Here is a 27,594-nt window from a genome sequence, read left to right as displayed (position 1 = left end):
TTAGTAGGTGAAGCTGTGCTAGGAAATGAGCTTTCACATAATTTAAGCTTTCATGACTTTCCTGACCTTTGTAGCCTGACCAGCTAATGCTACTTACTGTATAAAGAGAGATGTCAGTTGTACAGTGCCTTCAGGTAAATTCTGCACAGTGGTAGAGCTGAACCCTGAACTAAAGAGTTTCCCAAGCTTTTCTTTGAGTCATGTTGCCAGGTATGCCAGGAGTCAATGCAATACAAGACCCTAGAGAGGCTACCATGTCTGCAGAGCCTTTGGACATCTAAGGCCATTCTTATACTGAAGTTGTAGATGGGTGTACAACTGCCTGGTTTTGAAAATGACAGATTATGGGGTGGACATGAAACCAAAGATAGATAACACCCAGAACCCAGGGAGGAGTTAACCTATATTGTTACTGTGACTGAGGAATGAAATGAGGTCTTGCTGAGGTATGTGTGGCTTTAGTCAACCCTTTTGGTAAAGGCAGAGCCATTATTAATTGCATAGTAGGTGGGAAATGATAGACTACATCTATAAATAAACTTAAAAGGAAGATGAGAACAGTGGTGTCTAAGTGTGCTAGTCTCTTTACTCCACAATTGAAGGGAGGTAAAATAGACATTTTTTTAGATGAAGAGTTGCTGTCTGGACTGCTTTCCCCCCCCCACCATGTTCCAAGTCTTGGTTTCATGTCACTGATCTATAACAGGCTGTCATTGTAATACAGAGCAGACTTCACCTGTTCTGTATCTTTGCCTCCAAAAAGCTTTGAATGCAACCAATTACTTGGAACTCTCTGTAGCTTCTGTTGAGATGGCAAAGAGAAATGCAGTCTTTTTGGCAATGCTAATATGTGCTGTCATGCAGAAAACAAGGAGTGTCACTTGAAAGAAAAGTAGTTTCGCTCATGTAATACTTCAGTCTTGAATGACTGGTCTTGCTATGTAACCATGGTCACACAAACAGGTTTTTCGAGCTGCAGAAGCAGACAGAGTATAACCATTGACTGTAAAGAGCTATCAAGAGCATTTGCAAAACAAATACAGTGCTGAAATAAACTGCTTGTTTCTGCTGTAACTCTTGCTGCTATGTAATTAAGTCTTTTGAGCAGATACCAGGGCTAGAAAAATACTAATGTGTGCCTCACTTGATTTGTACATGCAAAAACTGGGGACTGGGACAAAGGTGAAAAAGCAAATATTTAATTGTTGAAATTCAACCTGAGGAAAATGAGACTGTGCTATAGGTGAATGATCCTCTAGATTGCAGTGTATGTCAGTGTCCTGCTTCTAGGTATTTTAAAGCTTTTTTTTTTTTTTTTTCTGCAGTAAAGAAGAGAATTTGCAATATCACTTACCAATAAGTAAATTATTTTGGTTGTCTGTCATACTGTGTTGTTGTGGGTTGTAGCTAATATTAGAAGCTGGAGTAATTAGTTAATATTAGTCTAATAAAATAATTTTCTTTACGGTTCTTAATAAATGTTACACATGCTTTTGGATAATTTTCCAGGTTAGGGAATGACAGGTTCTGAAGAGGATGTAGTTTATTCTCCATATCTGATATTAAATGAAGCAAACTTGGGTTTTTATGCTTTGGGCCAGAGAAATTGTGCTAGTAGCTTTCCATCTCTGTGGCAATGAGTCAAATTCCTTCAAAATGGTCAGCTCTCTTCCTTAACCACTGAGCTCCTCAGAGAGGATTTTTAGAGTTTACAACAATGATAGACATTTCTCTCAAGTACTAGACATTAAATACTTGCATCTTCAAACCATTTGGTAGAAATAATTGTCAGCACTTTAGTGTGTCAGAGACACGTATTGCTGGGTTAGATAATAACCAGAAAATTGCTTCTTGGTATTATCAATTACGTAAGACACAATTCTTAATTGTTAACTGCTATCTCTAGAGATTGTACCTTCCCTTGATCAGAGAAGAATAAAGAAATGTGATGTTAAACATAAAAATTGAAATATTCAGTTGAGGGGAATTAGAGAAATTAGTTACTGTCAAATACACAAGTCCTTGTAATATTAGAACTTACTGCAGAGCTGGGCAGGTATGTAAGGGTAAAGTATTGGAATGACTCAAAAACATTTGATCCCATGGATAACTTGATGCTTTTTATAGCAAGCATCTGGAGAAACTAAAGCAAAGGAAAATCTCAAATGTTTAGTGAAGCTTTAAGAATTAATTTTAAACAAACTGACAGACCTGAACTCCTAAGCAGTGAGGAAGAACTGGGAGTCTGAATCTTGCCCTTTGCTTCATAAGGGTGTTTTCCAAAGTTCTGCTTCCTGACTACTGGGATAGACTGAAAGAACTGTTTGCATGGGAAGGAAAGAGCAGGAATGCTTGTTAGTAGCCTGGCCTGTAATACTGGGGAGAAAACAAAAGGCAAGAAATCAGCTTCTGCCAGTTGTGTTTGTGCCTGCCCAGCACTTCAGAAGTGAAGGCAGCAGAGTAGACTTCTCTGTGGGTACCAAAAGGTGTAGGGAGTAGCTGAGTTACTTTGGCTTCATGTAGGAGAAGCCTCCTAGAAGCACAGGTGAGTTTTCAAAGAAACTGAAGTAGGTATTTGGTAAAGGCTTCATTAGGGACCATCCCTATTGCTTAGCCCAAAAAGAGAAGAGTCTCTGTAAAGGAAGTTACTGGTCTTCTTCCTGTACTCCCTGTGGGTTTTTGGCTCAGTTACTGTCCTCTTTTTCTTGGAAGAGCTTTGTGAAGTGTTGTGTCCCACTGAGTCTGTGTGTTAGAAGCAATGTGGAGACAAAAATGTGAGTTGCAGCATCTTTTAAAAGTATTTCTCTTCTCTCCAGACTGACTCCAAAGATTGGGTTCCCTTGGAGTGAAATCAGAAACATCTCTTTCAATGACAAGAAGTTTGTTATAAAGCCTATTGACAAGAAGGCACCAGTAAGTATGTCCAGAGGAGATTCCTGAATGTTACATATGAACAGCTAATACTGTTTCATCTCGAAATAAAGCAGTCTTTGGAGACGAGAAAGCTGCAGATATTGTAGATGCAAAATGACCCTTAGTATTTAGCATGTATTTAGAGCTTTCTGTTTTACTGTGCAGCCTAAGTGAAGGGCTTTTGGTGGTATCCAACATGGAGAAGTAAAAGGATTTTACAACTGCAGAGTCCCTTTTTATTCTAGCAGACTAGGTAGCCTTTTGCTTAAATCTGAGATTCTTCACTAGTTCTGTTAGTCTTCTGTGTGGGCAGATTATACTGAGACTACTCTTCTCCCCATTTTTTCCAGTGAATGGAAGCAGGTGGGTAACTTTTTTGTTGTTTGTTTAAAAACAAAGCAAAACAAAACAAAAAATCATACAAATGCTACTGCAAAACCAAATGGATACCTATGGCTTCCCATCTTAATGCTCACTGTTCACTTCCACACTACTGAGTGAAAGCCTGTAAAGGACCATGGTGTTCATTGACCTTTTTGAATACCAAGGTAAATGGCAAGAATGTGATTTCTGTGGAGAAGTGAAATGTAGTTACCTGTCACTGTTGCTTTTTGATACTTAGAAACACGTTTTCAGAGTTATTTTAGTGAAGAATTTGCAACTTCGACCTATTGAGAATAAGAAGTGGAATAACTGGTATAGGTGGATCTTATTCTGTCAGTCTTGTGAAACTGTTGGAATAGTTGAGAAAGGCCTCTCTTCTTCTCCTCCCCCACCCCAGTACTGTGTCCTTGGTGGGTAAATATGGCCTGAGAAATAATAAGCAGTTTGGCTTTGGCAGGGAGTGATGGCTTATAAATCCTTTTAACAGAAACAGATCCTCCCAGTAATTTAAAGGATAGTCATGCACAGTGTGCTGTAGGGCCTTCATCCAGATAACAACCCAGGCTTGAGGGGCAGAGGAGCTTCTTTCTCCGATGCTGTTAGTGAAAGCCAACAAAATTCCACCTTCCACAGCATTTCCAAACTCTGTCTCCTCTGAATGGTTATTGACAAGTTACTCTTTTAGAAAAAATCAACAATTTTGTGTAGACTTCAAATGGAAAATATAAAAAACAATTGTGTTTGCTTCAGGTTATTTTTAGCAGTCCCTGCTGCTATATTTAAATAGCCTGCGTGTATGTTTCTAGTACAGTGAAATCAGTGGCAAAATGGTACGTCTGCTGGTAGCTGGGAGAGGAGAAAGCATAGTTGGAAAACTGACCGTGTGCTGCCTCTCTTCTAGGACTTCGTGTTTTATGCCCCCCGCCTGAGAATTAACAAGAGGATCCTGCAGCTCTGCATGGGCAACCATGAGCTGTATATGCGGCGCAGGAAGCCCGACACCATTGAGGTGCAGCAGATGAAAGCCCAGGCCCGGGAGGAAAAGCACCAGAAGCAGCTGGAAAGGTGAGCTTGAGTATGGACAGCAGGGATGGACTGGCAAAGAAAAACGACACGGAGCTGCCGGGTTCAGCAGTAGGTAACACGGGTTCCACGGAGGCAAGGCCACGAGCCATCCCCTGTTCACAAGGCATTTGTATGGCCCCAGAGCTCTGGCTCACAGGGCTGGGCAAGGGGCATCCTGCAGCAGGACTGTGAGCATTACTCTTCTGGCTCAGAGCTGTGGCTGTGTAGTCTGCTGTCCTGTTTGCAGTCAAGAAATGCAAGGGAAAGTGCAAGTAAAGGCACAGTGGGCTCTTGTGCTGTGGAACGCACTTAGAGAGGAGGTTTCCTGACTCTTTGCTTTTAGGACCCAATTAATGTGTTGGACCCCAGAATGGTTGGGAGTAAGGGAGAAAACTTAACAAGGAGGATATGTGTACGCTGCAAAGAGAGGAAAGAGGACTAAAGGACCTCTTATAGGCATCGAAAAAGAATTAGCAGTTCCATTGCACTTCTACCACTGGCTGCAGGTTGTTTCTGATTCAATAAATCATGTTGCTTTTCTCCTGTATTGTGGCTTTTTTGTTTTCATTCCCTCAATGCTCTTGTTTGTATACCTTGATTTTCCTCATGACAGAAAAAAAAATTTAACACTGCTGTGCAGTGCGGAGTGGTTTTTTCTCTCTTCATCTAGTATCTATTCAGTGTTTCTAAATTTCTGTGGCAAGTAACAAAAATACAAATATTTTAATGAAATTGGGTATGCAAAACAGGACAAATTCCAAAGTTATGAAGAAACAGCCTGTAAGTATTTCTGGCTCTTGTTGTGTGGCAGTCACTTCCCACTGTGCTGCCTGGAGAGCTGCCCAGCCAACTTTCTTGTCTTGCTGTAGCTTAGGTCTGAAAGTGAGCTTCAAGCATGAATTGTTTTTCTAACAGGCAACAATTAGAAAATGAAAAGAAGAAGAGGGAGACAATTGAGAGAGAGAAAGAACAGATGTTGAGGGAAAAGGAGGAGCTGCTGGTGAGGCTACAAGAATATGAGGTGAAGACTCAGAAAGCAGAGAAAGGTAAAGTACTGGCTTACCAGGTCATGTGTATTGTGCTCCACAGAAGGGTTATGTGGGTTGCTGCCTACACCGAGCCTAAATCTGCTGACACTGGGATCTCTTGCTGACACTGGCAAGGCTTACTGGTATTTGCTCATACAGATAAATGCACATATATGCATGCACTGCTGAGATCATCAAATGTGAATGTAGCATAAAATCTGCTGATTGTATTTGGGAATGGAAGAATGAACTGTTTTCCCCAGTTGCCAAGAGGGTTTTAGTAGTATAGCCTCTTCCAGCCAGAGTTCAGCTCTCAAGTACTTTTTACTTAAGCCCTAAGATAAAAAGTGCTTTGGGAAAAAAACTTTCCAATGAAACAGCAGCTTCTGTTTCAATGCAGAGATGAGCAGATCGGAGAAAGAAACATCTGGTCCTTGCAGTAAACTGTCCATTAAGGGAACCAAAATTATGTCAGTCTTACAGACCTCGGTGCAAATATCTTGCAGAAAAAGTAATTATAAAGTGCAGCTCACTACTTCTGAATTCAGTTATTTGATGTACTATGCCATTAACCACTTTGAGGCACACAGTGAAGGGCTATTGGATGCTGGAGTCAAGTGCATGTCATGACTTCTGCAGTTACCTAAGAGACTGTAGTCCCTTTGCTTTGGCCGGGCTTGTGGACACATTGATGTATTTTTTTCCAGAGCTGTCAGATCAGATCCAAAGAGCCATTCGACTGGAAGAGGAGAGGAGACGAGCCCAGGAGGAAGCAGAACGCTTGGAAGCTGATCGTTTGGCTGCTCTGCAAGCCAAGGAAGAGCTGGAGAGACAAACTATGGACCAGATAAAGAGCCAGGAACAGCTGGTAAGACCCAGTCAAAGGATAAAATATGCAGGCACGTTACTGTGCCCTTTGAGTTTGGGCAAAGCCTTGTTCTCCGGGGAAACGCACAGTGCAGTGAAGTACTAAACCTTGCAGTAGCATCATTGTGGCACTGGTTTCTGTTATGAGCAATCTCAAACTTCTGTTCTTAATTTCCAATTCAGTCTTTATTACAGTGGAGCATAACCCATAGGTCTTTCCTTGGTCTTTCCTTTGGCTTGTTTTTTTTTTTTTTAAGAGTCCTTACAATCCCAGTTTTATTATTCAACAGGCTACAGAGCTTGCAGAGTATACAGCCAGGATTGCACTTCTTGAAGAGGCAAGGAAGCGGAAAGAGAGTGAGGTTGAAGAGTGGCAAATCAGAGTGAGTATCTTTGTTTTACAAAATTGCTCTGAACTGCACTTGAGCAGAGCGCACTGCAGTGCTTAGCCCGGGATGATGTTTGTGGAGGCAAACACCCCTACACCAGCAGAGAAGCGCAGACTTGTGATGACTGTGCAATATGCCTGCAAAACACCTTTCTTCCAACAAGCCTTCAGTTAAAATTAAAAATGGATGCCTAAAAATGCGCTCATCACCTTGGAGCCATGGAGGGGGAGGGGTGCTGGTGTAAGTGATGTATTTAAGCCACGATGTAGTGTCTGAGAATGTCACATCCACCAAGAGAAGACACTGCAAATGCAGCCACACTGCTGCAGATACCAGTCTTGAGGAGTGTGTGCTGTTAATGGCTTCCTGGTACCTGAATTGGGACAGTTTAATAATTTGATGCACTATACCCAAAAATAAGGCTGGGTGTGCCCGATGCTTCCAGTGCCCTATCACTAGTGTGAAATTGCATTTGAAATGCCAATTCAGGAATCTACATTCTTGCTCTGCAGAACCCATATTTACAGCCTACAGCTCTTCCAATGAGAACAGGATGAAGATAACTCTAGTTTCCCACACAACTGTTTTTTTCCTATACTGTGTTTTATTGGAAGACAATTCATTGCTTAGATCCCCCTTGCATTACACAGTAACTGATGATAGCATTACTAACAAAAAAAAAAAAAAAAAAATGTTTTTCTCAAGACTAAAGAAGTCCTGTCAGCAGCAGAGATTTAATTCCCCCTTTCATTGCTTTTCATTGTACCTTGACAAGACTAGGAAGATAAGCATTGAAATGTTCTTTAAGTTGGTTTAAAGCAAGAAATGCATGAAAATATTTTTCACTCTTTTCCCAAAGGCCAAGGAAGCCCAGGAGGATCTGGTGAAGACAAAGGAGGAGCTGCACCTGGTCATGACTGCTTCGACTCCACCCCCACCCCCTGTCTACGAGCCAGTGAACTACCACGTCCATGATAACTTCCATGATGAAGGATCTGAGTACTCTGCCTACAGTGCAGAGTTCTCCAGCGAGGGGATCAGGAATGACCGCAACGAGGAGAAACGCATCACTGAAGCAGAGAAGAATGAACGTGTACAGAGGCAACTGAGGGTAAGAAAATATCTGGAGGAGGGGCAGGAGTAAGGAAACAAAACATTCCTGGGAAAGAGATCATTTAACCACTGATTAAGCACACAAAGCATGATACTTCTGCTTTGTTTACAGTTCCTGCAGGCATTTTGAATTAAAGGCAAGGTGTATATAAAGATTATTCTCATTGCTTAGGCTTTCAGAGTACTTACATCACCTGTAGTGTTTATGTAGAGCATGCGTCGTATCATGTTGTATCCACATCCCTGATCTGTCCAGTCATCTAACAAGTGTCAGCTCTCACCAAAGAACACTACTGTCAAGAGCTTCTCATGTATAATCTGTATTTAATGTTCTTTATATTGCAGGCACTGACAGACGAGCTGGCCCAGGCTAGAGATGAAAATAAGAGAACCCACAATGATATTATCCACTCGGAGAACATGCGGCAGGGGCGTGACAAGTACAAGACGCTGCGGCAGATCCGACAAGGCAACACTAAGCAGAGAATTGATGAGTTTGAAGCCATGTAATGGTGCACGTAACAAGAAGACAGGACTGTGGGAAGGGCAGATCTTAATGCTGTGTTCTTGTTTTGGGGTTGTTTTTTGTTGTTGTTGTTGTGTTTTGTTTTGTTTTTTCTCCCTGAGGAGGGGTCACTGTATCACATCTAACAAATGTTCTCTAAATGCAGAGGTGTTTAAATCTCCCTTTATTCCATACCTTCTATTAAATTCAGCATAGATAAAACCTCACATACCACTGATCCTGGTAACTTGCTCCTGCCTTTGCTTAGTGCCAAAAGGCCTTATGTCACATCTCTATTTAAGCAAGATGAAGTTTAACAGGCCATGCTTCTAATTAATTGAAGATGTGTGTCCTGTGCAGGTGCTGGATCCAGCTTGGTCTAAAAATAAGCATCGGGGTGAATTTTGTGCCATATACCTTTGTATTATTAGTTACAGTGTAAAGTCTAAGCATTGAGAAGTCAGGCTGTAGAACTCAGGATTTGTAAGAACCTGTTGTATATGCATGTACATGCATGCACATATGTTTTTACACCCTGTATTCCATCTTGGTCTTGATGCCTCCACTCCCACCCTCTGCACACAAAAGAACTGACAACACCTCAAAACTACCTTGTGTAGAAATCAGGCTTTTTCTGGTTGCTATTCTCAACTGGAGAAACTCTTCAGTGATGGCTCAGAAGTGTGGCACAGGGACACTGATACCCTCCTCACATAACAACTAGGCAAGTACTCTGTTGGAATCTAATACACCACTGTGTTTGCATTCCAGCTTCATTACTGATCAATTATAGTGTAGTATTTATATATATATATATATATATAATATGCAATACTAGTTTAAAGGGAAATAGTTTTGCTCTGTATATTTTGTTACTTTTCAGATTTAATGACTTGCATCTGTAAAAATGCCTAAACAGCACTGTAGTCTGATACAGTGCCACTGATTATTTACTATAAAGCATTATTTGTAAAGATCATTTTTTTTACTTAATGAAAATTGTCATATATACACGATCCGATATATACAATTTTACTGCACCTATTTTTCTAACAAATTTTCTAATTTTTTTTAAATGTTTGATTTAAAGTTTCAGACTCCAAAGATGAAGGGACTGCTTGTTTATATCACAGTTGTATTCTCTCTAGTAGAGAGCATTTCTGTGACCATTCCTTCTCCACTAATCTCCCCCTTTCCTTGAAAATCTGTTAGAAAGTGAGATACAGTATGTTGTCAGCTCTTCTCCTCCACTTACAACATCTATGCTGCTTTAAACTTGAGTTGAATCTTGTGTGGTTTTTTTGTTTTTTTTTTTTTTTGCAGCAGCAAACATCTAAATAAAAGATCTGCAAAGTAACAAAGGATGTGGAGTCAATTGTTTCTTGTGTGGGGTGTGTTTTGTGTAAGGTGTGCTACTGCTCTCTTAGCTCTTGAGCTTAGCATATGAATCCCTGTGTCTCTAACTCTTTGGTCTTTTAAAGCCACATTGACCTGGAAGGGAAGAAAGGAGAATACCTGCTGTGGTGACTGGCATGTTCACCCCAGTCCCAGGGAAGACAGGTACAGCAGCAGCACTAGTAACAGTTGTAAAACTACAGTTAATCTATTAGCTGTCCCTCCTCTGGCTGACAATTTATGAATTTTTAGATTAATATATTCTGATTTTAAGCACCATGATTCAGGATACACTTGAAAGGCATGTGGCCACAGGACAGTGTTTTTTAGGGCCCTGTGAGGTCATACTGACTTGGTAGATTTTTGTGAAGCAGAAAGGTGTTAGTATCACCCATTTGCAGCAAGCAGTTAAAGATAAACTAGTTTATATTCTCTCTGAATAGTTATAGAACATCAGAGTGAAGATCAGAGCGAAAGCATATAAATTTATCAAGGTAACAGTTATTTTCTCTAAGTATTCCTATCTGTGATTGAATAATTAGCAGTGCTGTTTTGCTCTGCTAATGGAAAACTGCACGTCACCTGGCTACTGCTACCTTGTCAGCACAATGTATTTCAAACTGAATTAGTCACTCCTGAAACAACACTAACCTTGTAGTCCAGCTAGAGGCAAACAACAAAGCCTTGACTTTTGGAGAAATAAAGCCTTCAGAACACATTTTCGAATGCATAACTCCAGCTTTTGGGGAGTAGGTACTGCTCCAGTGTATCTTTCCCCAGACCTGAAAGTTATGTGCCACTTGAATTTAAAATGTCACACATGGGGAGGGAGAAGCTGTTGTGTGGTGAGCTCTCAGGACTTAAAGTTATCCTTATCTGAATGCAGTGTAAGTGTGAAGTCCATCCACGTGTTTGGACTACAGAACACTTCCTGCCATTGGAGCACTGACTGAGAAACAAGGTCTGTACAGCCTGCAAGAAAGCAAAAGGAAAGGTTACAGGGTTACTTTCCACTTGGCTTTACCCAACTTCTAGCCCAACTGACTCAGTAACAAATCACCTGATTATCCCACTTTTGTAACAATTTCAGCTGTTCTGTAGCTCCTGCAGCATTAATTGCAATAAACTCTAGTTACACTTGAGAAGCATTTTTTTGGATCACTCTCAGCTTACAGTGAAGAAAAATATTTTTATTGGAGGACTTAAAAATAGCAGAATAGCAGAAAGGCTCCAGCTTCAGTTCGTCTCCTGGTATTTTAGTGCATTACTTGGCCTAGGGCTTGGATAATCTTCACTCAGAAATGGGCAGTCCCTGGTCTAACAGAAAGCAAAACACTTGGTAGGACAATCAAAAGCAGCTCATGAGGAAGCCTGGTAATATTCCTCTGAAGTGCAGGGGTGAGAGACCCCCTGGGCAGTCTCAAGTGACAACACCTCCCTGCTCAACTACCAGTTAAACAGGGCCTCTTCCATGAGCACGAGCTCCTCACCCTTAAGAAAGAGGGCTCATTCTCGTATCAGAACAGAGTCCACTACTTGCAAAAGGCCTTTCTGAGCAAGTTTCACTTTCTTTATCTCCCACTGACTGGATTGATTTGTGGATGTAAAATCATAAACACAAATATAAGCAAGGTTAGACTCTACTTGATCACAAATTCTTATGTTTCCTTCTGATGAAACAGCTCAAGGAACAAGTCTCAAATAGAGTGCTAGGCTCGTTGACTCCACCCAACTTTTCTGAGCCTGCCTTCTGCATAGCTTCATGCTGGTACTAAAAGCTGCCATGCAAACAAAGGGCTTCTCCAAAAATTCCCCCTGACACCGTTGAGCTGCTGTACAGACCTGAACTAAACCACATGCATTGGTTCTTGTAGGCTCAAAGCCTTAGATTGCAAGTTGCTTAGGTCAGGGTCTGTATGCATAGGCACGTGATAGCAGGTAATAAATCACACAGTGTTAATATTATTATTATTTAGATGGTAAAAGCCACGAACTTTTCCACCAAAGGTGGAAGGTAGTCTTCAATTTTCAGTGATGAAGAACTTACTTGCACCAAGTTTGGCTCCTCCTACAAACTGATCGCTTGAGCTGAAATCTGACTGGTCCCAGACAGTCAAGTGTAGACATGCCTGCTGCAGCTGAGCTGGGGTAACACCATCAAAGACAAACAAGTGTTTCCACTGGGGACAGGATTCTTTCTTCAGGACAGGAGACTTTCGCTTAACCTCTGCTTGGTCTGTAAGGATGAGACAACTTCCCAAGAAAACAGTGACAGTTCAGCAAGGCTACTGCTTTCTCAACCAGAAAACAGAACATTTGCAATAGTCAGCTAGGGCCCTCTGGTTTGCCTTAAATAGCAAAGAAGTTCAGCTTAAGTGCAAGGCAGAACATTGTGATACTGTGTTTATTTTGGGACTTGCTCTTTTTCCTGTCTGCCTTCAGTGTGGATGCAAGTAAGCTCTTCTGATCTGCTTTTCCTTTGCTGTCACGGACTGCTGGGGAAGTCTTTACTCCCCACTGTGTTATCCAGTACTGCCCATAACCTGCCTTGCATCAGATAAAATGCCCACCCATTTCACTGGAGACAGGTGCCACAGAGGGTGAAATGGCTTTATGAGATGTAAGTGTATTATACTTCCAATGGTATCTGATGCCTGACAGTAGGAACATAAAATGAGCCCACATAAAAGCTACTCAGTGGCACTGAAGAAAAATTTAGTCCCTTCTCTTAAAATGTCCAGAATGAAGAAAATAGAAGTTTCTTTCTCAGTGTAGCGAAAGCTATATTTAGTTCTGCAAAGGCACATCTGAAAATAGGAATAAAAATACACTCTCAACCTGCACTTTCCCCCCCCCCTTCTAATATCTAAAAGCAGGTACTTAAAATTGTGAACTCTAAATGTTAATGACATCAGTAAATTCTGAAGTTCCAGTCAGGAGTCAAAGGTGTGACGCATTTCTGCTCTGCTGAGTGCTGCTGTTGTGCAGACACCCAAATGCCATCACTACAAGGAAGTCTAAGAGTGTGGGCAATACCACTTTCACATGCCAGTCTCCTGCTGCAAACACATTCATACATACCTTTGCACAGAATATGCATGACATATTTTCTATTTGAAGTGTTAGGTCTCATACATACCCTTTAACAAATGAATTCAGCATTCCAGCAGATCTCGGCATGGGCAAGTTCTTGGCCCCTAATATCATAACCTGAAGCTGGCAGCTGGAAGGTCCTTGGTCTTCTTTTCCTGAACCAAGAGCATTTATCACATCAGATAAGGAGTTAATTCAGCTGATAGCCTAAGATGCTGCTACAAATAACTAGGAAAATGACTAAGCAGTTCTACTGTGATAAGGACTCATAGTGCTGTATTAGGATCATTTGAAAGATTTTAACCTGCTGTGAAAAGTAAACACAGGGCAGTACCCACAGGAATGTTTAACTGAAAAAAAGCCAGAAGCAGGAGAAAGAGCCAAAAAGCCAGTGTAACACTGCCTCTCTGTTACAGCTCAAGCTACAGAGTAGAGAGGAAGTACACAGGCATGCATAGGGAACAAAAATGGAAGAAAGCAAACTAGTACTACAGCAATACTTCATGTACTTTACGAGTCTTTCATTACCAAAAACTGAAGCTTGACTGGGTATTTTGAATCTCACACTTTCCAAGAGAAAAAAATCCCTAAAATGAGGCATCTGGAGGAAGCAGAGGGTGCTGGTCTGCTACCCCTGCAGCCATTTCCCTTCCAGCTTTTTATGAAACTGGCAATCTCTGCCTTGGACAGTTACACTGCTGCAGCACCTCCAGAATAAGACATACTGCCAACACCATGACAGGCACAAGCAGTGCAGCCAAAGAGCTGGGTGCATCATTTTGCTGCCATTAGAATGCAGCTTTTGTTGGCATTAAAAAGAACAAAAATATTTAATGGGCAGATGTTTGGAATTTAATAAATTAAAAATATGATACACCACAAACCACAGTTTGCACTAGCTGTTATCAATGCCACACAGGAATTGTACATGGACACATTGTCAGTCTTTCATTTATCTGAAATTTTTTCTAGCTAAGTGATTCATGTGTGCTGAAGTGTCTTTATACCTTCAAACTGGAAATTTTTATACTGGGCTGGTACTGACAGTCTTGCAGACACGAGCAGTTCACCGCTGTACTGGATAAGATCATCTTCGGGCTTTTCAAGCTGAAGAAAGGGACATACAGAAACCTGCAAATCATTCTACTCCACATCATTCTCACAGCTTATTTATGTTTACAACATCTCTTAATAACAGGATGAATTGATAGCATTCCTCCCTCCATAACTTCAGAAAGCTGATCTTTTTCACAGCTTTCACTACACCCTGTTTTTAAGATACAACTAAGCACAAAAACTAAGAATCACCTTGGCTTTGAGCTGGTACCAGTTGAACAACTGCACTGAGTTATCTTCGAAATTCCATGCTGCCAGTGGAATCACCACTTCCCCCAAAAACACTCTGTATTTGAGGGCTCCTGCATGCCACACAGAAATCTGAAGGTGCCGACTTCCCAGCTTTGAGTATTCAATCTTGTACTAGAAAGATAAACAGCATTTACAAACCAGCACACAGGATGGATGCAGGCCCAAGCTCACAACCTGCTCAAAGGAAGCCCAACCACAGCATGGCTGAAGGCATCTGGACACAGACAGAGCCATGTTGTCTGAATGTGCTTTGCAATTTACATCTTAGCCCACTACTTAAATGCTAAGTAGTACTCATCCAAATATGAAACAACATTCCAGGAATACCTTGGACTTCCTTACTGCAGTTTTTGGTTATTGATTCAGAACTTAAAATAATTCTTCACCATTTCTGATGGGTTTTTTATGCTTCTGTTTTACCCTCTCGGCAGAATGTGGCTGCTCTGGAGGTCAATTCAAGGTTAAGACACCAAACGAAGATGCTAAAACTTCCATTCAGATCAGTGGACACCTCCTCAATTCCATCAGCAGGGACAAGGAAGTAATTCAATTTACCACTAATTAAAGCCATGACCTACTCCTGAAACATAGAGCCCTTTGAGCCCCAGGAGCTGGTAAATGTAGTACCCAGCTGTACTGAAAGCTGGAGGCAATGGCATGGATGGAGGCATCACTCCCCACAGTTGGGCTGCTGAGTCACGGCCTGGGTGTAGGCTCTGGGGAGAATCACCCTGAGCTACCCCGATTCCCAGGAGTGCTTACACACCTCTCACACATGCAGCTATTTAAATGCAGGTGCCTTAATTTGCAGCTGAATCCCCCTGAATTTGATCTTGGTGTCATGATGTAGTTTACCTGCACTGGCACGAAACTTTTTTGACCGTTTCTGCTGCTCAGGACAAACTAAAAATTAAGCTGCTTTAAAAGATATCTCGCTCAACTACCTTCAATGTTCATGCAGCCAGCTCAGGCATGGCTCTCATGGTTCCTTTATCAGTTCTGCATGACATTGGCATTGAAAATATATTATAAAAATTAGGACAAATTTTTCCAACTTCGGGCGCCTTTTTCTCCCAGCTTAAATCCTATACACAGATTTTGGGATATATGAGAATGTTAAAATTCTAACAAAAAACCCACAATAATAATCTGTGTAATATATGTCAATCTTTTCAGACATTTTGCATGTTTCCCTCACTACAAATTCTTGATGCTCTCACACAGAGATGGAGGTAACACTGAAACTTTTTCCTCCTTTAACTTTGTTTCTTACCTCTTCCAAGAACAACATGGTTACTGAAGAACTCATCTTATGTGCTAGTGCAGCTCGACAATGCACACTAAAAAATGTTTTTTCAGTGATCTCAGTATAAAACTGGAGCTGGGAACAACCAAACTAGACCCAAGCCTCCCAGCTGACAGCACTCAGCTTCAGCTTCACATTTCATAAAGCATCTGTGAAGCGAGAATAATGGCTTCTATTTTCTCCACACAGTTCTTAAAAGGATGCAAGAGGTAATATTACAAGGCATTAAGGAATTAAAATCATACCTACTGGTCTCTGATGGGATTATTAGTGTTTGATGGCCTGGCATCAATGGCACAGGGAAAAGGGAGCAGAGAAGGTTTCAGAGGCGGTGGAATTCAGTTAGCATTCAGCTAACTGCAGAAGGACACTCCCAGTGCACTGGCAAAAGGGGTATCAGCTGAAAGGAATACTTGTGTGAAATACTAAATGCTTTTAGTACAGTTAATACAAAAAATACCACCAGTTCCTGGTGTAAAAAAAAAAAAAAAAAAAAAAAAAAAGAAAGAAAGAAAGACATTTTGCTTTTTCCTCAAGATAACTCAGAACAACACCAGAATTCATTAAGAGTGCTGTATGGACTAAGGCAAACTTACTAATTGAACTCCAAAAAACATTTCATCTTATTTGGACTAAAAACCATAATTCTCTTCATTATAGCTGTCACTGACTCTAAGATTTGCCCCATCAGAATTGCTCTGAATTAGAAAGATTGCACATTACAAAAGGAGACATTCCCATGGAAAAGCAATACCTTCAAAGTCTCATTGAATTCTGGATCCACTGTGCTCTTTTTGACCCTTGTCTTCTGCTTACTCCGAGGAGATTTATCAGGAAGTAAATAAACTTTAACATACCTTGTAGACAGAGAAAAGGATGTATGGAAAGGGACCAGAAGGAAACAAACAAACAGAAAAAACCCACAAAAGCCCCAATCCACTAAACGATGAAGAAAAATTAATTACGTGAAGGAAATTTTTTCTTAATTCTTAAACAATTATATTGACTTCATAACTTTCCAAGCAATAAAATGGCAAATTGTGATTCGTATCCCTTTTCAATAAAAACAGACAGACTATAAGTATCCCTGCATATAATTCAGTTAGGGTGCCTCAATCATGTTCTAACTGGGAAAGGATTAGGATCTGAATATTTTCTTTTCATACTCTTGGCCTCTGATAAAACAGCTGATAAGGAAGTCACCTTGTCAGTCATAGTGACAGCTTTACAATGAAAACAATCAGCATATTTATATGCTTAAGGAAAAACAAAAATCAGGTCAACCAACTTTAAAATCATTGCTGCCTGTTCTTGATGAAAATTCCTCATCTTTACAACAGTGAGTATAATGTAGAAAAAAAGTGGTATAATCACACAAGTAATACGTAATAATTCATAGCTCCTACAAAAACTAATGGTTATAATCTTTCACTTTCACTCTAGTGGTTATTATCTGAAGTATTCAAAATTGCCTTAATTAATTCAGGAAAAAATAGTAAAAATTCTGGAAGTTGAGTTGGACCAATATCAAGCACCACTGACTCCTACCTAAAATTTGTAGGGTGTGTGTAGGGGACATGAATATGAATATGCCCCTTAATTTGAGTTTAGCAGCCTGGATTTGTATTAGGGCTTCAAAACTAAATACAATGCAGGCTCACAGCTTGCCACAGAAAGGGGTTATTGAAAACATAATACTAAATAGTTTTAGACTGTATTTTAAAAATATTTTCTAGATACTATTATTTAAAGTAATTTTAAAACAGCCTCTTAATTAACTTACTTGGTAAGTAAAATCAGCTCTATCTCAAATCATCAGTGCAGAAGTTGCACATCTTTCCTATTCTTTCAGAACGTATCTGTAGGTAAAACTACTTTTTAAAACAGTCAAGCACTAGCAGTTTTAGCCTCTTAGTCCAATCACTGCAAGACCCATCTAATTAAAAAGTAACCAGTCAGACCTACAACCAGTTAACAAACTGAATAGGGTTTAAAGAGCAGTTGAAAGTCAGCATTTTGGCAAGTGCATCGAGTGAGTACACTGACTGTACTTTTTCTCTTGGCTTGAAAACCAACAGAAATATATAAACATATACCAATAGAGAACATCATGTTCACTGCACAGCACTTCCCACGCTGTCTTTCAGGCCTCCTGCAACTGTTTGCCTGGCTTAATTGCCAGGAGACTTAAAGTACCTTTTACCCACTTCTGAAGTGCTCCCAGACTGCCCTGCTTCACGAGACTCTGTTTCAGCAAGGTTCCGCTTTCCACACCAAACTTGTCTTTATGGACATCTTCTGAAGATGCACAGAAGTCATACTCCTTCTGGGTCAAAGTGACTGCAACTCCACAATTGCAAAGCAGTCACTCAAGTGCTCAAACACGGAGTGACAGCAGGGGCAATAGCAGGTAGTTGGGTACTCTGCCTGGCGACTGATTTTCTATGAATGGTTGTTGCTAAACTAAGCTAAAAGTTTCTATTTGATTCACAGAATTACGTATTTCTTCCTCCTAAAACAACAAATAATTAATATACAACTTTAGATTTTAAAATATGTATATCTGCAATTTCTAATCTTACTGTAGGTGAAGAAGATGGATGCACAGAAGCAATCTCTACAAGATACTTACGGGTTACACTTTTTCTTCTTCTCCTCTCCATAAGCCAGATTCTTGCACCCCTTTATGCAGATTTCTAAGATGCAAGCTTTGAAGATGTATCTTATGGCAAACTCTATCTCTCCCTTGACGTTAGCCTTGCCAAAATTGCCAGATTCAGTACAAGTGCTGTTAAGACTATACAAACTCCCCTAAGAAAAGACAAATGTTTGGGAAAAATGGGTTCAGATCAAACAGGACAAAACATGCATTTCCCCCAAATGTCATCATCTTCAGTGACATGGCTGAAGAGCTACTGCAGATCATGAATGTTTTTAAGGTAACCTGTTTAAAGCATTCCATTGCTTCCATAACAGCCCTGGAAATTATGACTGTAATTGCAATTCTACTGCTTTGCCTTTTTGTCTACAGAAAGCACTCTAGGCAAAGAAAATGCTTTCTTGGTAACTTTTGAGATCTAGGAATTGCCTTCCAACAAAACTGCTATGTGTCTTTCCATGAGAAAATGTGATAGCTGTCTGAAGGGAAGAGAGTGAAAAAAACCTCTGAAATCTAAGAGTGTGCAAAATACTGAACCAGACTGCTTTTAATACATAGCTCATAGTAGGGTACACTGGTGAGATGTTAGGTTCTATGATGTATTAAAGAAAGACAAAGTGGCATTGCAAAACCAGTATATACTCTAAACTATCCCTCCATTCCATACAAAAATGACATACTCCACACTGCAGCAGACCATGGAGGAAAGGTCAAAATAGCAAGACATCTGGTTGTCAGATATTGGTACATGAAGAAGGTATTTCCTAGCTCATCTCAGCCACTTTTTTCTCCTTTCTCCTACTCCTACCTATAGGGCAAAGGTTTGGATTCTGTCCATTCATCCATCCATCAGTGTCTACCATTTATAGAGGTCATGAAACTGCAAGGAAAGTCCACAGAAATAATTTCTGTGAGCCACAACAGACATGTAACTTTCTGGTGTTATCTAGCCTTTATGGTAACAACTTACCAATTCAAAATATTTAGGTCTCCATTCATTCATGAAGCTCTTAAAGGTCAGCTAAAGAAATCTTTTTTATAGCACATGTCACCAAGACACAGTTGTTATGATTAATCTCAAGGCAACTTTGCCCTAGATTGCTAACTGTGCTAGATAGCTCCTCTCTCTGATAATAAACACCAACCCACAGAAGACAGGTGAACCAAAGAGTTCCTCATTGTGCAACACAGCAGCTGAGAGCGCAGAGTAGTGTTTATAAGATTACACCTCTCTTCCATGTAGATGCTCTTCTACATTTGAGCAGCTTCTCAAACATTCATTTTACAGTTCACAACAACTTAACTAGATTAAAGAAGCTCTCTATCTCATAAGCTCTAAGTAACATACAAACTTGATGAAAGAAGGGTGAGAGTGCTTACTGAGGAAGTCAACAGTTCAGAAGAACTGAGCTGTTAGGACTATTTTGACATGATGCTTTGTTGCATGTGATCTTGCTCTCTCCACAAGACATTTCTCAGTGTAACAGGTACTTTGTTCAGCTCTGCTCTCTCACTCACTGACATATTTTTATTCTTCTGACCAGAAAATGTTCGTTTTCCACCAAAATCCTTCATGACAAAGGAATGCAGATAGGTTTTTGTCTTAGCTTATATGTCCTAGAAAAAGTTCTGCAAAAGTCCCCACTATCTACTTCACAAAATGTTTTATTTAGAGAGGCTGCATAAGTGTTCTTATCTATGATTTGGACTGAATAGCACTACGTATGTGTCCCACCTGATCAGGGCTAACATACATTCAATGTAGAAATCACTCATCCTTTTGGTTCTGCAAACAGGGATTTAGCAATGACTTCAACTACTGCACACCTGCTGGCACAACTAGAACCAATGCCAGCTGATAATTAGGAAGATACATTCTCATGGAGCAGTCATCAACATCCAACACTTCCCAATAAAGGGAAGTTCAATGGAACTTGACCTTCCCCTTCACAAGACAGTAGAACATATTTAACTTTTAAGCTTGGGCTGTCTATAGCCCCCTTCAAATGATTGTCATTAGAATCACAAATGTCCTCCAAAGCTGCTATCCATTTGTCAGTGTAACACCTCAGACACCACAGTGCAGTAAGCTAGGACAGAGCACCAAGGTCCTTGTGTGTGCTTATACTCCTCTGCAAAGGGAGCAGGCTGGTTTAATTTGGATTCCCTCAAAGTCATTTTAGTTCTCTTCCTCACAATATCAGTCATAGATTCTTTGAATATTTCACACTGCTTAACCTCATCACTAATACATAGAAATTAGCTTCCACAGTTAATCACAGAGCCTTTAAAGCACGTGCTGAATTAATTTAGAACTGGTTTCCTTCTCCTTCATTTGCAGTATTCAAAATGCCATCCATCAGAGGATGATTCAGTGCCATTCTGTAAACGTATGAACTGCTCCCCTGGCTTTTGTCACTGTCAGCTTCCTCTTCATTCACTGACATCCTGACATTTGAATATTCACTGACATTTCCGTTACCACAGTTTTTGCAGGATACCAAAATCCTTCTGTTAAACGAAGTTTTAAGAGAAAAAGGTAGCTAACTAGGTTAGAAAGAACTATGTTCACAATCCCAATCCTAATCTAAAATGGCAAGAATGCTAGTTGCATTTGAAAAATTCAGAAGAAGCTGATCTATTATTCATTGTTAATGGATATATCCATCTATCAAATATCTATTATTAATTTGATCTGGTTTATGCTGAAAGAAGTTTACAGTATTACTATGAGGACCATGTCAAAGGCAGTCAGTCTTTCATCAAAGAAAGATAAACTCAAGTAAAATTCTTCCTTCATTTTGTAATGTAATCAAAACCACACCATCTTCTGCACAAGATCTTAGTTTTTATATCTGTTCCCATTAGGAACCTCCTCCATTGCCCTTCAACTCTTTAACTTACATGTTTTCTGCCATCACAGAAAACTGCATCACTTGTGGGACTGGTTGTTATGTCTTCTTCATCCTTACAGTTCCTTTTGGTCAGAAATTCATTGCCATTTTGGTCCCCACTGATGAGCTGTTGAAGACTCGGTGTACTTTTCACCTGTAAGAAATTCAGCAAGTATTAGTTTACTTTTTTTAATTTAAGAAAAAATGCCCTGATTTCTTCAGGAATGCTATGAGAAGAAAATGTAGTAAACAGCAATTTACTCAGATCACACAGGTGGCATGCTTTCAAAGATAATGTAGTAACTTGATTTAAATGCTGAGTTACAACTCTTTCATCCCACCTAGCAGTACATTCATTATATTCATGCTTTTCTAAAATCTACATACCACTACCTAATCTAAGGATCATTATCACAACAATTATTGAGAACAGTCTGCTAATAACAGACCAAAAGTAGCAATATACTAATAAGAGGCCTTGCTAGCCTTTAACACAACAGTAATTTTGAAAGAAAAAAACCATCTTGCCTCAAGGAAATTAAAAATAGTATTTTGCAGTACGTGTGACACATGCCCATGTATGTCTGCCTTTGCAAGAATGAATGTAAGTTGAAAGAGACTTGAAAATAAAAGTCATGAGTTCTCATTTAGCTTTGATTACATAAAAAGGTTAAATTTCTGAGGTGTTCTTGACTTTGCTTTGACCAAGTCCATTCACCTTTCCAATTTTCCCACAAAAACACTGATAATTTGTGGAAAATTAAGGCCTAGAGTAGCAAAATTCCTTAGATTTACCTTCAGCCATCTCTGTTACCAATAACAACAGTTAATAGAATGAAGTGCCAGAAGACGTGGCCAGAAACATGCTGAAGAAAGATTTTAACTCATTCTGGTACACCAAAATCCCTTGAATAACACAATCTGTGAAAAGTGTGTTCACAGTTCAATGGGCAGGAACAGAGTTAAGTTCTATTTCCATTTTACATGGTTAAGATGAAGAAAATAATTTATTTTTAAAAGTTGCATAACAGGGATTACCTGAAAGACTAAAAAGAATATAGTGTGATTGAATCAACAAAATTAATCAGGACTTATTTGTGTAAAAGAAATAGATAATATCTATTTAGCAAACCTGGAAGCCTTTCCTGCACAATCAGCAGAAAGCACTAAAGAATGAAGAAAACTGAGGAGATAATATATTGAGATTGCTTCTGAAAAAACAGGATGTGCAATATCCAAACCAGCATGCTGTTGTTAAAAAACACAGAAATTGTTACGTGTATGTAACTGCCCTACCTTAAGAATAGATGTAAGAATTCATTAAGTTCCCTTGTGAAAAGGAAACAGAAAATGCATTCAGAATATAGGCTCAAAAAGTATCCAAACAAAACCAAAACACAATATTTCTCAGCACAGAAAGTGTCTTTAGCTTCATGAAAACTTGAAACACCACCAATTTCACTTGCTAACCGAAACAACCCACTACACACCAAATTTTAGCTTCTACTTGGACCAGAAAGACTTCACTGTCGTGTTAAACAGAACATGAGTGACTGAGAAGGCAACCTAACTACCAGTGCTAAACTGAGCATCAGGTCCCGTAAGCCAGAGTCCCTCCTAGCCCAGCTCTTAACATCTGCAGCAGTAGCAATCTGCTGTCACAGGAGGAGTAACCCACAGCTACTGATACACCACAAAGAGCTTCCAAAGCTTGCACATCTCTGCTTGTTCCCCAGTGAGGTGGGTATAACTGCAGGTCCTTTAATGAACTTAGAGACTGATGGTAAGAGGCCCCAGGAAACACTATTCAAGTAACTTCCTAAATCCATATTTTCTGGTAGGTCTTGCCATTAGCTTGGTTTTTTTCACTATTACTGAAGTGAAATATAATCTTTCTCAACTTCAGTCTGAAGGAATTGAGCTCTGAATTTGGAAAATTTTCTTATGAAACAGATGGTGTTTTTGAGACTGAGGCGATCCCCCAGTCTTAGACTCTGCACATTCAAAATGACAGAGTTACAGCTATTGCTCTCCAGACATTCCTAGGGAAAGATGCACGTGTTCTAGGGAAAAAAAAAAAAAATCTGTTTTGATTCATTCTCTGAAAATGGAAGTTCTTTCTGGAGTGGAAATTGCAACAGGTAAAATTTCTACATCATGTTTTGGTATAAATTTGAGTAAACAGTTGTTTTGCAAGTGTAATTTAAAATATGTTTTGTTCCCAAACTAAAGTCATAGTTGTGGTAGAGATGTAAACATATAGCCTCAATTAAACAAAAAGAAGGTGGAAAATAAAATAAATAAATGGAAGAAAATGCAGTAGTGCCATTGACAGAGATTAAAAATATTTTTGAAAATCACATTGAAGATACAAAAAGACATCATATAAGTCCAGGGACAGATGAGTAAGATTTCTTTCAGTATTAAAAAAACCAACCCTAAACGGCACAGATGACATTCATAAGAAGAAACAAATTAACAGTAATCCTAGCAAGACTAAAATTCTACTTTAAATACTAACTGGTTTGAATGAAACAAATGCTCTCAGATCCAGAAAAACAGAGCTCTGACACACAAACAACATTGAAATCTGTCTTTCAAAATTTGTAATGCAGAAAGTGGATCTAATTTAACTCCTAAATCTTTAAATGACCAGTGAAAAAAACCACACAAATAATTCTCAAAACATAGCTCAAACAAAACGTTGCTGTCTTTGAATCAGGATAGGCTGTGTATGATCAGCAGACAATGAAGCATAGTTTAAAGTCATAGTCTCTCTGACTCCAATGTTTTAGGATGCATTACAAGAGCTGTACTCTGCCAGTGGAATAAAGTAACACTGAAGTGGGGCTTGCCACAATAAAGCAGCATTCAGGTAGTTAATATGGTTGCAAATTTTGTTTATAATATAATAGCATGCAAAAATACCAGAAACAATTTTGCAGAGTTCACAGACCCTGCTGGACCAAATCAGACCTCTAGTCCAGGCAGGCTGACATCCTGTCTCTTCCATTTATCAAAACCTAACACTTCAGAGGGAAGTGAAAAGTGTGTACCAGGGGAGCTGTGAGTAACATCTGCTGTGAGGTCTGGCCCAAAGCAAAAGCTTTTCTGAGCAATAAATTCAGGCACCAGGCAGACCACAGTTAGTACCCACTATGTGGAAAATTGAGCATGGACAAAACTGAGTCACTTGAGATGTGAAAGTGTACAAAAAAAAAAAGAAAAAAAAAATTCAGTGTAATTTTAAAGCAGATATGTGACATCATCTTCAGCTCTGCACAGTTTGTGGAAAAACAGATGACTGGATTTTCTTAAACTTCTCAAGAAAACACTGAAAGCCAGAGACTGTAACCAAAGCAAAAGGAAAAGGGAAGTTGCCCAGCAACTAACAGCAGTCAATGTTTTCTCTTTGTCAAATTAAAAAGTGCTCAGAAAGTGTCAGGATGGATTTTGGATGGTCATGGCTTGGTCCTGTTCAGCAGCAACAGGAGGAGGACAAGACAGAGCACCTTCCTGCAGCCCAAAAATCACACAGAGCAGACATCAATCAGCCTAAACAGAGTCCGTGAGAACAGGAGAGCAAAATGACCCATTCTCTGTCTCCCTATGTGAGGGTCTTCAGGTGACATCAGTTTAACATTTCAGCTCTGTGCTGAGATCAAGTGTGCAGACTCAGTCAAAAACCCAGTGAAGAATTAGAGTTCTGGCTGCAGTCAGTGAATATCAGCTAAGCCATGTTTGTCTAATAAAAGTAAAATTCCACTGTGTAAGTCATCATTCTTACAAACACATTCCATTGCTGGAAAAGCCCTCACAGTTAGAGACTGTGTATAATAATATGGATACCCTGCTTGTAATGTTGATGGCAGTGTCAGACTGGCTCCTTCTCTGCTTCCTTCTTTCCACGTTCTGCCCAGGATCTGTGGTTAGGAGACGTCTGTCAGCCATGTCATTCTGGGACTTAGAGATTTCTACAGTGAAAATAAACAAATAAATAAATAAACCCCACAAAAACAACCAAACATGGCAAGCTATTCTGTAGATTCATAGGCTAATTCCGTAGCTTTCAAACTTTCATCCTGCAATTTTAGTATTGATCTCCTAAGAGTAAGGAACAGATGAGAAGGCAAATGCTTGTCCCACTTAGTATAACTATACTTTAGCTGCCTAAATCTTTCCTGCTGTTTCAGCTGGAAATTATACTCCTTGCTTCCTATCATTATAGCTGCTGCAAGGAATTGGTGTATGCTATCAAATACAGTTTCCTTGCAGAAGTAGCTATCACAGCCTTTATATGTAGTTTGATTTGTAAAGCAGTTTGGTTTGGTTCAGGATAAAAGCGAGATCATTATGACAATATAAAGCAACACAACAATAGAAATTAAAAAGCAGAGCATATTGGAAAATATTTAGAAAGTTATCCAAAATATGGATGAAAAGAGAGATATTACCTACTCTGGTCCCAAACCATATATAATTTTAAGGACACGAATAGCCCTAATTGACTTCAATAACATTACTCATATGGAAAACCTTATGTCTATACTTAAGTACTTTACTGAATTAACACTTCAATTGCATCTAGCTTATTGTCAAAATCTATAGCACAAATGGACATCTAGTGCACCACTTTTTACTTCTCATTCCTCGGGGTACAGTGAGAACTTCACTTAAAGGGAAGGGCAGCACTCATCCTTGATTTCTGAAGTTGAAAACTAGCAGGCTTAGCAACAGACATTTTGTTATAAATCCCAAATAGTCTCTCATGAAGAATTAATAGCTTCTAAGTGGTAGGTGAAATAGCCATCATACGCTTAATTCATACAGAAGAAATAAATATTTCTCTCACAACATCAGCCTCTGTGGAGGAGCCTCAGACAGCAGACAATATGTCACAGTGGTATTTGAAAACAATGGCACTCCTAAGTGTGATTTTTAAAGTCGCTTGATTAGTTTTGCTCTCAGCAGCAGTCAGCTCTCAGATGTGCACAGAGTACAGTAAACCACTATAGCATTGAGTGACACATTGATAGGCAGGTTCAATTAAGTAAGTAATCTCTGACTGCAAATGAAACCAGATTTTTAAAATACACAGTGCAATGACAGATCACAGGAGAGACTGAAGTGAGACATCTCCTGGAATAGATACAATGTAAGTAGGGTGACCAGCAGTAGAAGCAGAAACACAGGCTTGCCTCACACTCTCAAAACCACCTGGTTAAGGTACAGGTTACTGTGAGAAAAAAAAAAAAAGATTGTTCAGTTTCCATGTTTTGGTTTCTGTATCCAAATGGTCACTAAGACAGACACTAACTCTAGTGCCAAGGCTGATTTTGCACTGCAAAGAAAACTACAACCAGCAACTCATTTTACATTCACCAAATAGCAACCATTGGATTATAATTTCCTGTTGCTGCCAAACCACACTGGAACAGGAGGGAACAGCATAAAAAGCAGACTGTACAACAGCAGCATTGTGCTCCACAGGCTGATCCTGTGCTCCTGCTGCTCTCAGACATGCACACACACTGGCTCCTGTGATGGAATCAGAAGCATAACAAGGTTCTCCGGGTTTACTTACTGCAATACACAAGCTGGGTGTATGAAATACCTCTACAAACCAGGACATTTTTGTCTAGATAAGATACAGAGTACTAACTTTAAACACTCACGACTGAAAGTCTTTATCAACAGAGTACAAGGTTTCATTAAGAGGCCATATTGTCTGAAAGAGCTGTTTTCCTAAGTCAAGAAGCACAAGCCTCTGTAGAAAACTTTCTAGATGTTTTAATAATTGACTTCAGTGATTGCAACAGCCTGTTATTTTCTCACAACTTATAAGGTTCTGTCCTAACTGAGGATGATAACACTTGAGCGGGGTTTCACCTACAGCTGAACTCAGTTATCAACTTGCTGCCATCCCCCTCTGCAACCACTGCTCTTCCTCCCCAATCCCTGGCTCCTGGCCACACAGCCCAGCACCTTCTGCTGTGCAGGCTCCAATGTATATAACCTATCTTGAGCCTATTTAACTCACTAAACCAGCAGAAAAGTACTTATGTGTTTCATCTGGATTAATGTTCTGCATAAAACCAAAACCAGAGAGAAATATGTGGGGGAAGTTGGACCTTCCTTTTGGCAGCAGAGAGCTGTTAAATTAGCTTGCTGCAGTCCTGACAGTCTTTACGAGTAACTCTGAGGTATGGTCAGGCCTCAAACTAACAGAATGCAGAATAAATTACTTTGATTTCAATCCTGTGGTGCCTCAGCTAGCTGCTTGTGGTAACCAAGTATCCTGTGCTACCCCACACTGCATGTCTGTACAGAAGAGACCAACACTGCACTTCTGTACAGAAGAGACAGCCATTGTGTCTCTGCATAGCTTTAATAATTGTTCACACAGACATAACATTTAATTTGTGCAGTTAAAAGAGAACAGGCCTTTAGGGTGGGTGGATGAAGTCAGAGAAAAGACCAAGCAAGAGCTAAGACAGGACTCAGCGAGAAAGTCAGAAAGGCACTAAAGCAAAATTTTCTCAGGTCTAATCTCACATTTGGGGTCATCTGAGATGAAGGCAGTAAGTAAACACTATGTTTCTTTTAAATACATGC

The 27,594-nt window shown here is 39.8% G+C and overlaps 2 protein-coding genes across 3 annotated transcripts in view; one reads left to right on the top strand and one right to left on the bottom strand.

Annotated features, from left to right (window-relative positions):
- Positions 1-9,625, top strand: part of EZR (ezrin) — a 35,712-nt gene extending 26,087 nt beyond the window's left edge. Inside the window, exons 7-13 of the mRNA XM_071740659.1 lie at positions 2,817-2,913; positions 4,199-4,362; positions 5,278-5,408; positions 6,098-6,258; positions 6,548-6,640; positions 7,506-7,757; positions 8,105-9,625. Coding sequence (XP_071596760.1) covers positions 2,817-2,913; positions 4,199-4,362; positions 5,278-5,408; positions 6,098-6,258; positions 6,548-6,640; positions 7,506-7,757; positions 8,105-8,269 — 1,063 coding nt within the window. The 3' untranslated portion in view covers positions 8,270-9,625. The remainder of the gene's footprint in view (positions 1-2,816; positions 2,914-4,198; positions 4,363-5,277; positions 5,409-6,097; positions 6,259-6,547; positions 6,641-7,505; positions 7,758-8,104) is intronic.
- SYTL3 (synaptotagmin like 3) overlaps positions 8,338-27,594 on the bottom strand; it is a 28,813-nt gene continuing 9,556 nt past the window's right edge. For both annotated transcript variants that reach the window (XM_071740656.1, XM_071740657.1), the window contains exons 7-15: positions 24,829-24,953; positions 20,990-21,133; positions 18,059-18,237; positions 16,181-16,283; positions 14,061-14,231; positions 13,760-13,859; positions 12,799-12,907; positions 11,707-11,912; positions 8,338-10,631 (exon numbers count right to left, since the gene is read on the bottom strand). In XM_071740656.1, the coding sequence (XP_071596757.1) occupies positions 10,513-10,631; positions 11,707-11,912; positions 12,799-12,907; positions 13,760-13,859; positions 14,061-14,231; positions 16,181-16,283; positions 18,059-18,237; positions 20,990-21,133; positions 24,829-24,953 (1,256 nt within the window). In that variant the 3' untranslated portion in view covers positions 8,338-10,512. The remainder of the gene's footprint in view (positions 10,632-11,706; positions 11,913-12,798; positions 12,908-13,759; positions 13,860-14,060; positions 14,232-16,180; positions 16,284-18,058; positions 18,238-20,989; positions 21,134-24,828; positions 24,954-27,594) is intronic.

The sequence above is a fragment of the Heliangelus exortis genome, chromosome 3 (assembly GCF_036169615.1).
Source record: "Heliangelus exortis chromosome 3, bHelExo1.hap1, whole genome shotgun sequence".
In the NCBI taxonomy this organism is placed as follows: domain Eukaryota; kingdom Metazoa; phylum Chordata; class Aves; order Apodiformes; family Trochilidae; genus Heliangelus; species Heliangelus exortis.
Note: the sequence above shows the minus strand (reverse complement) of the source record. Positions and strands in the feature narration are given on the sequence as shown.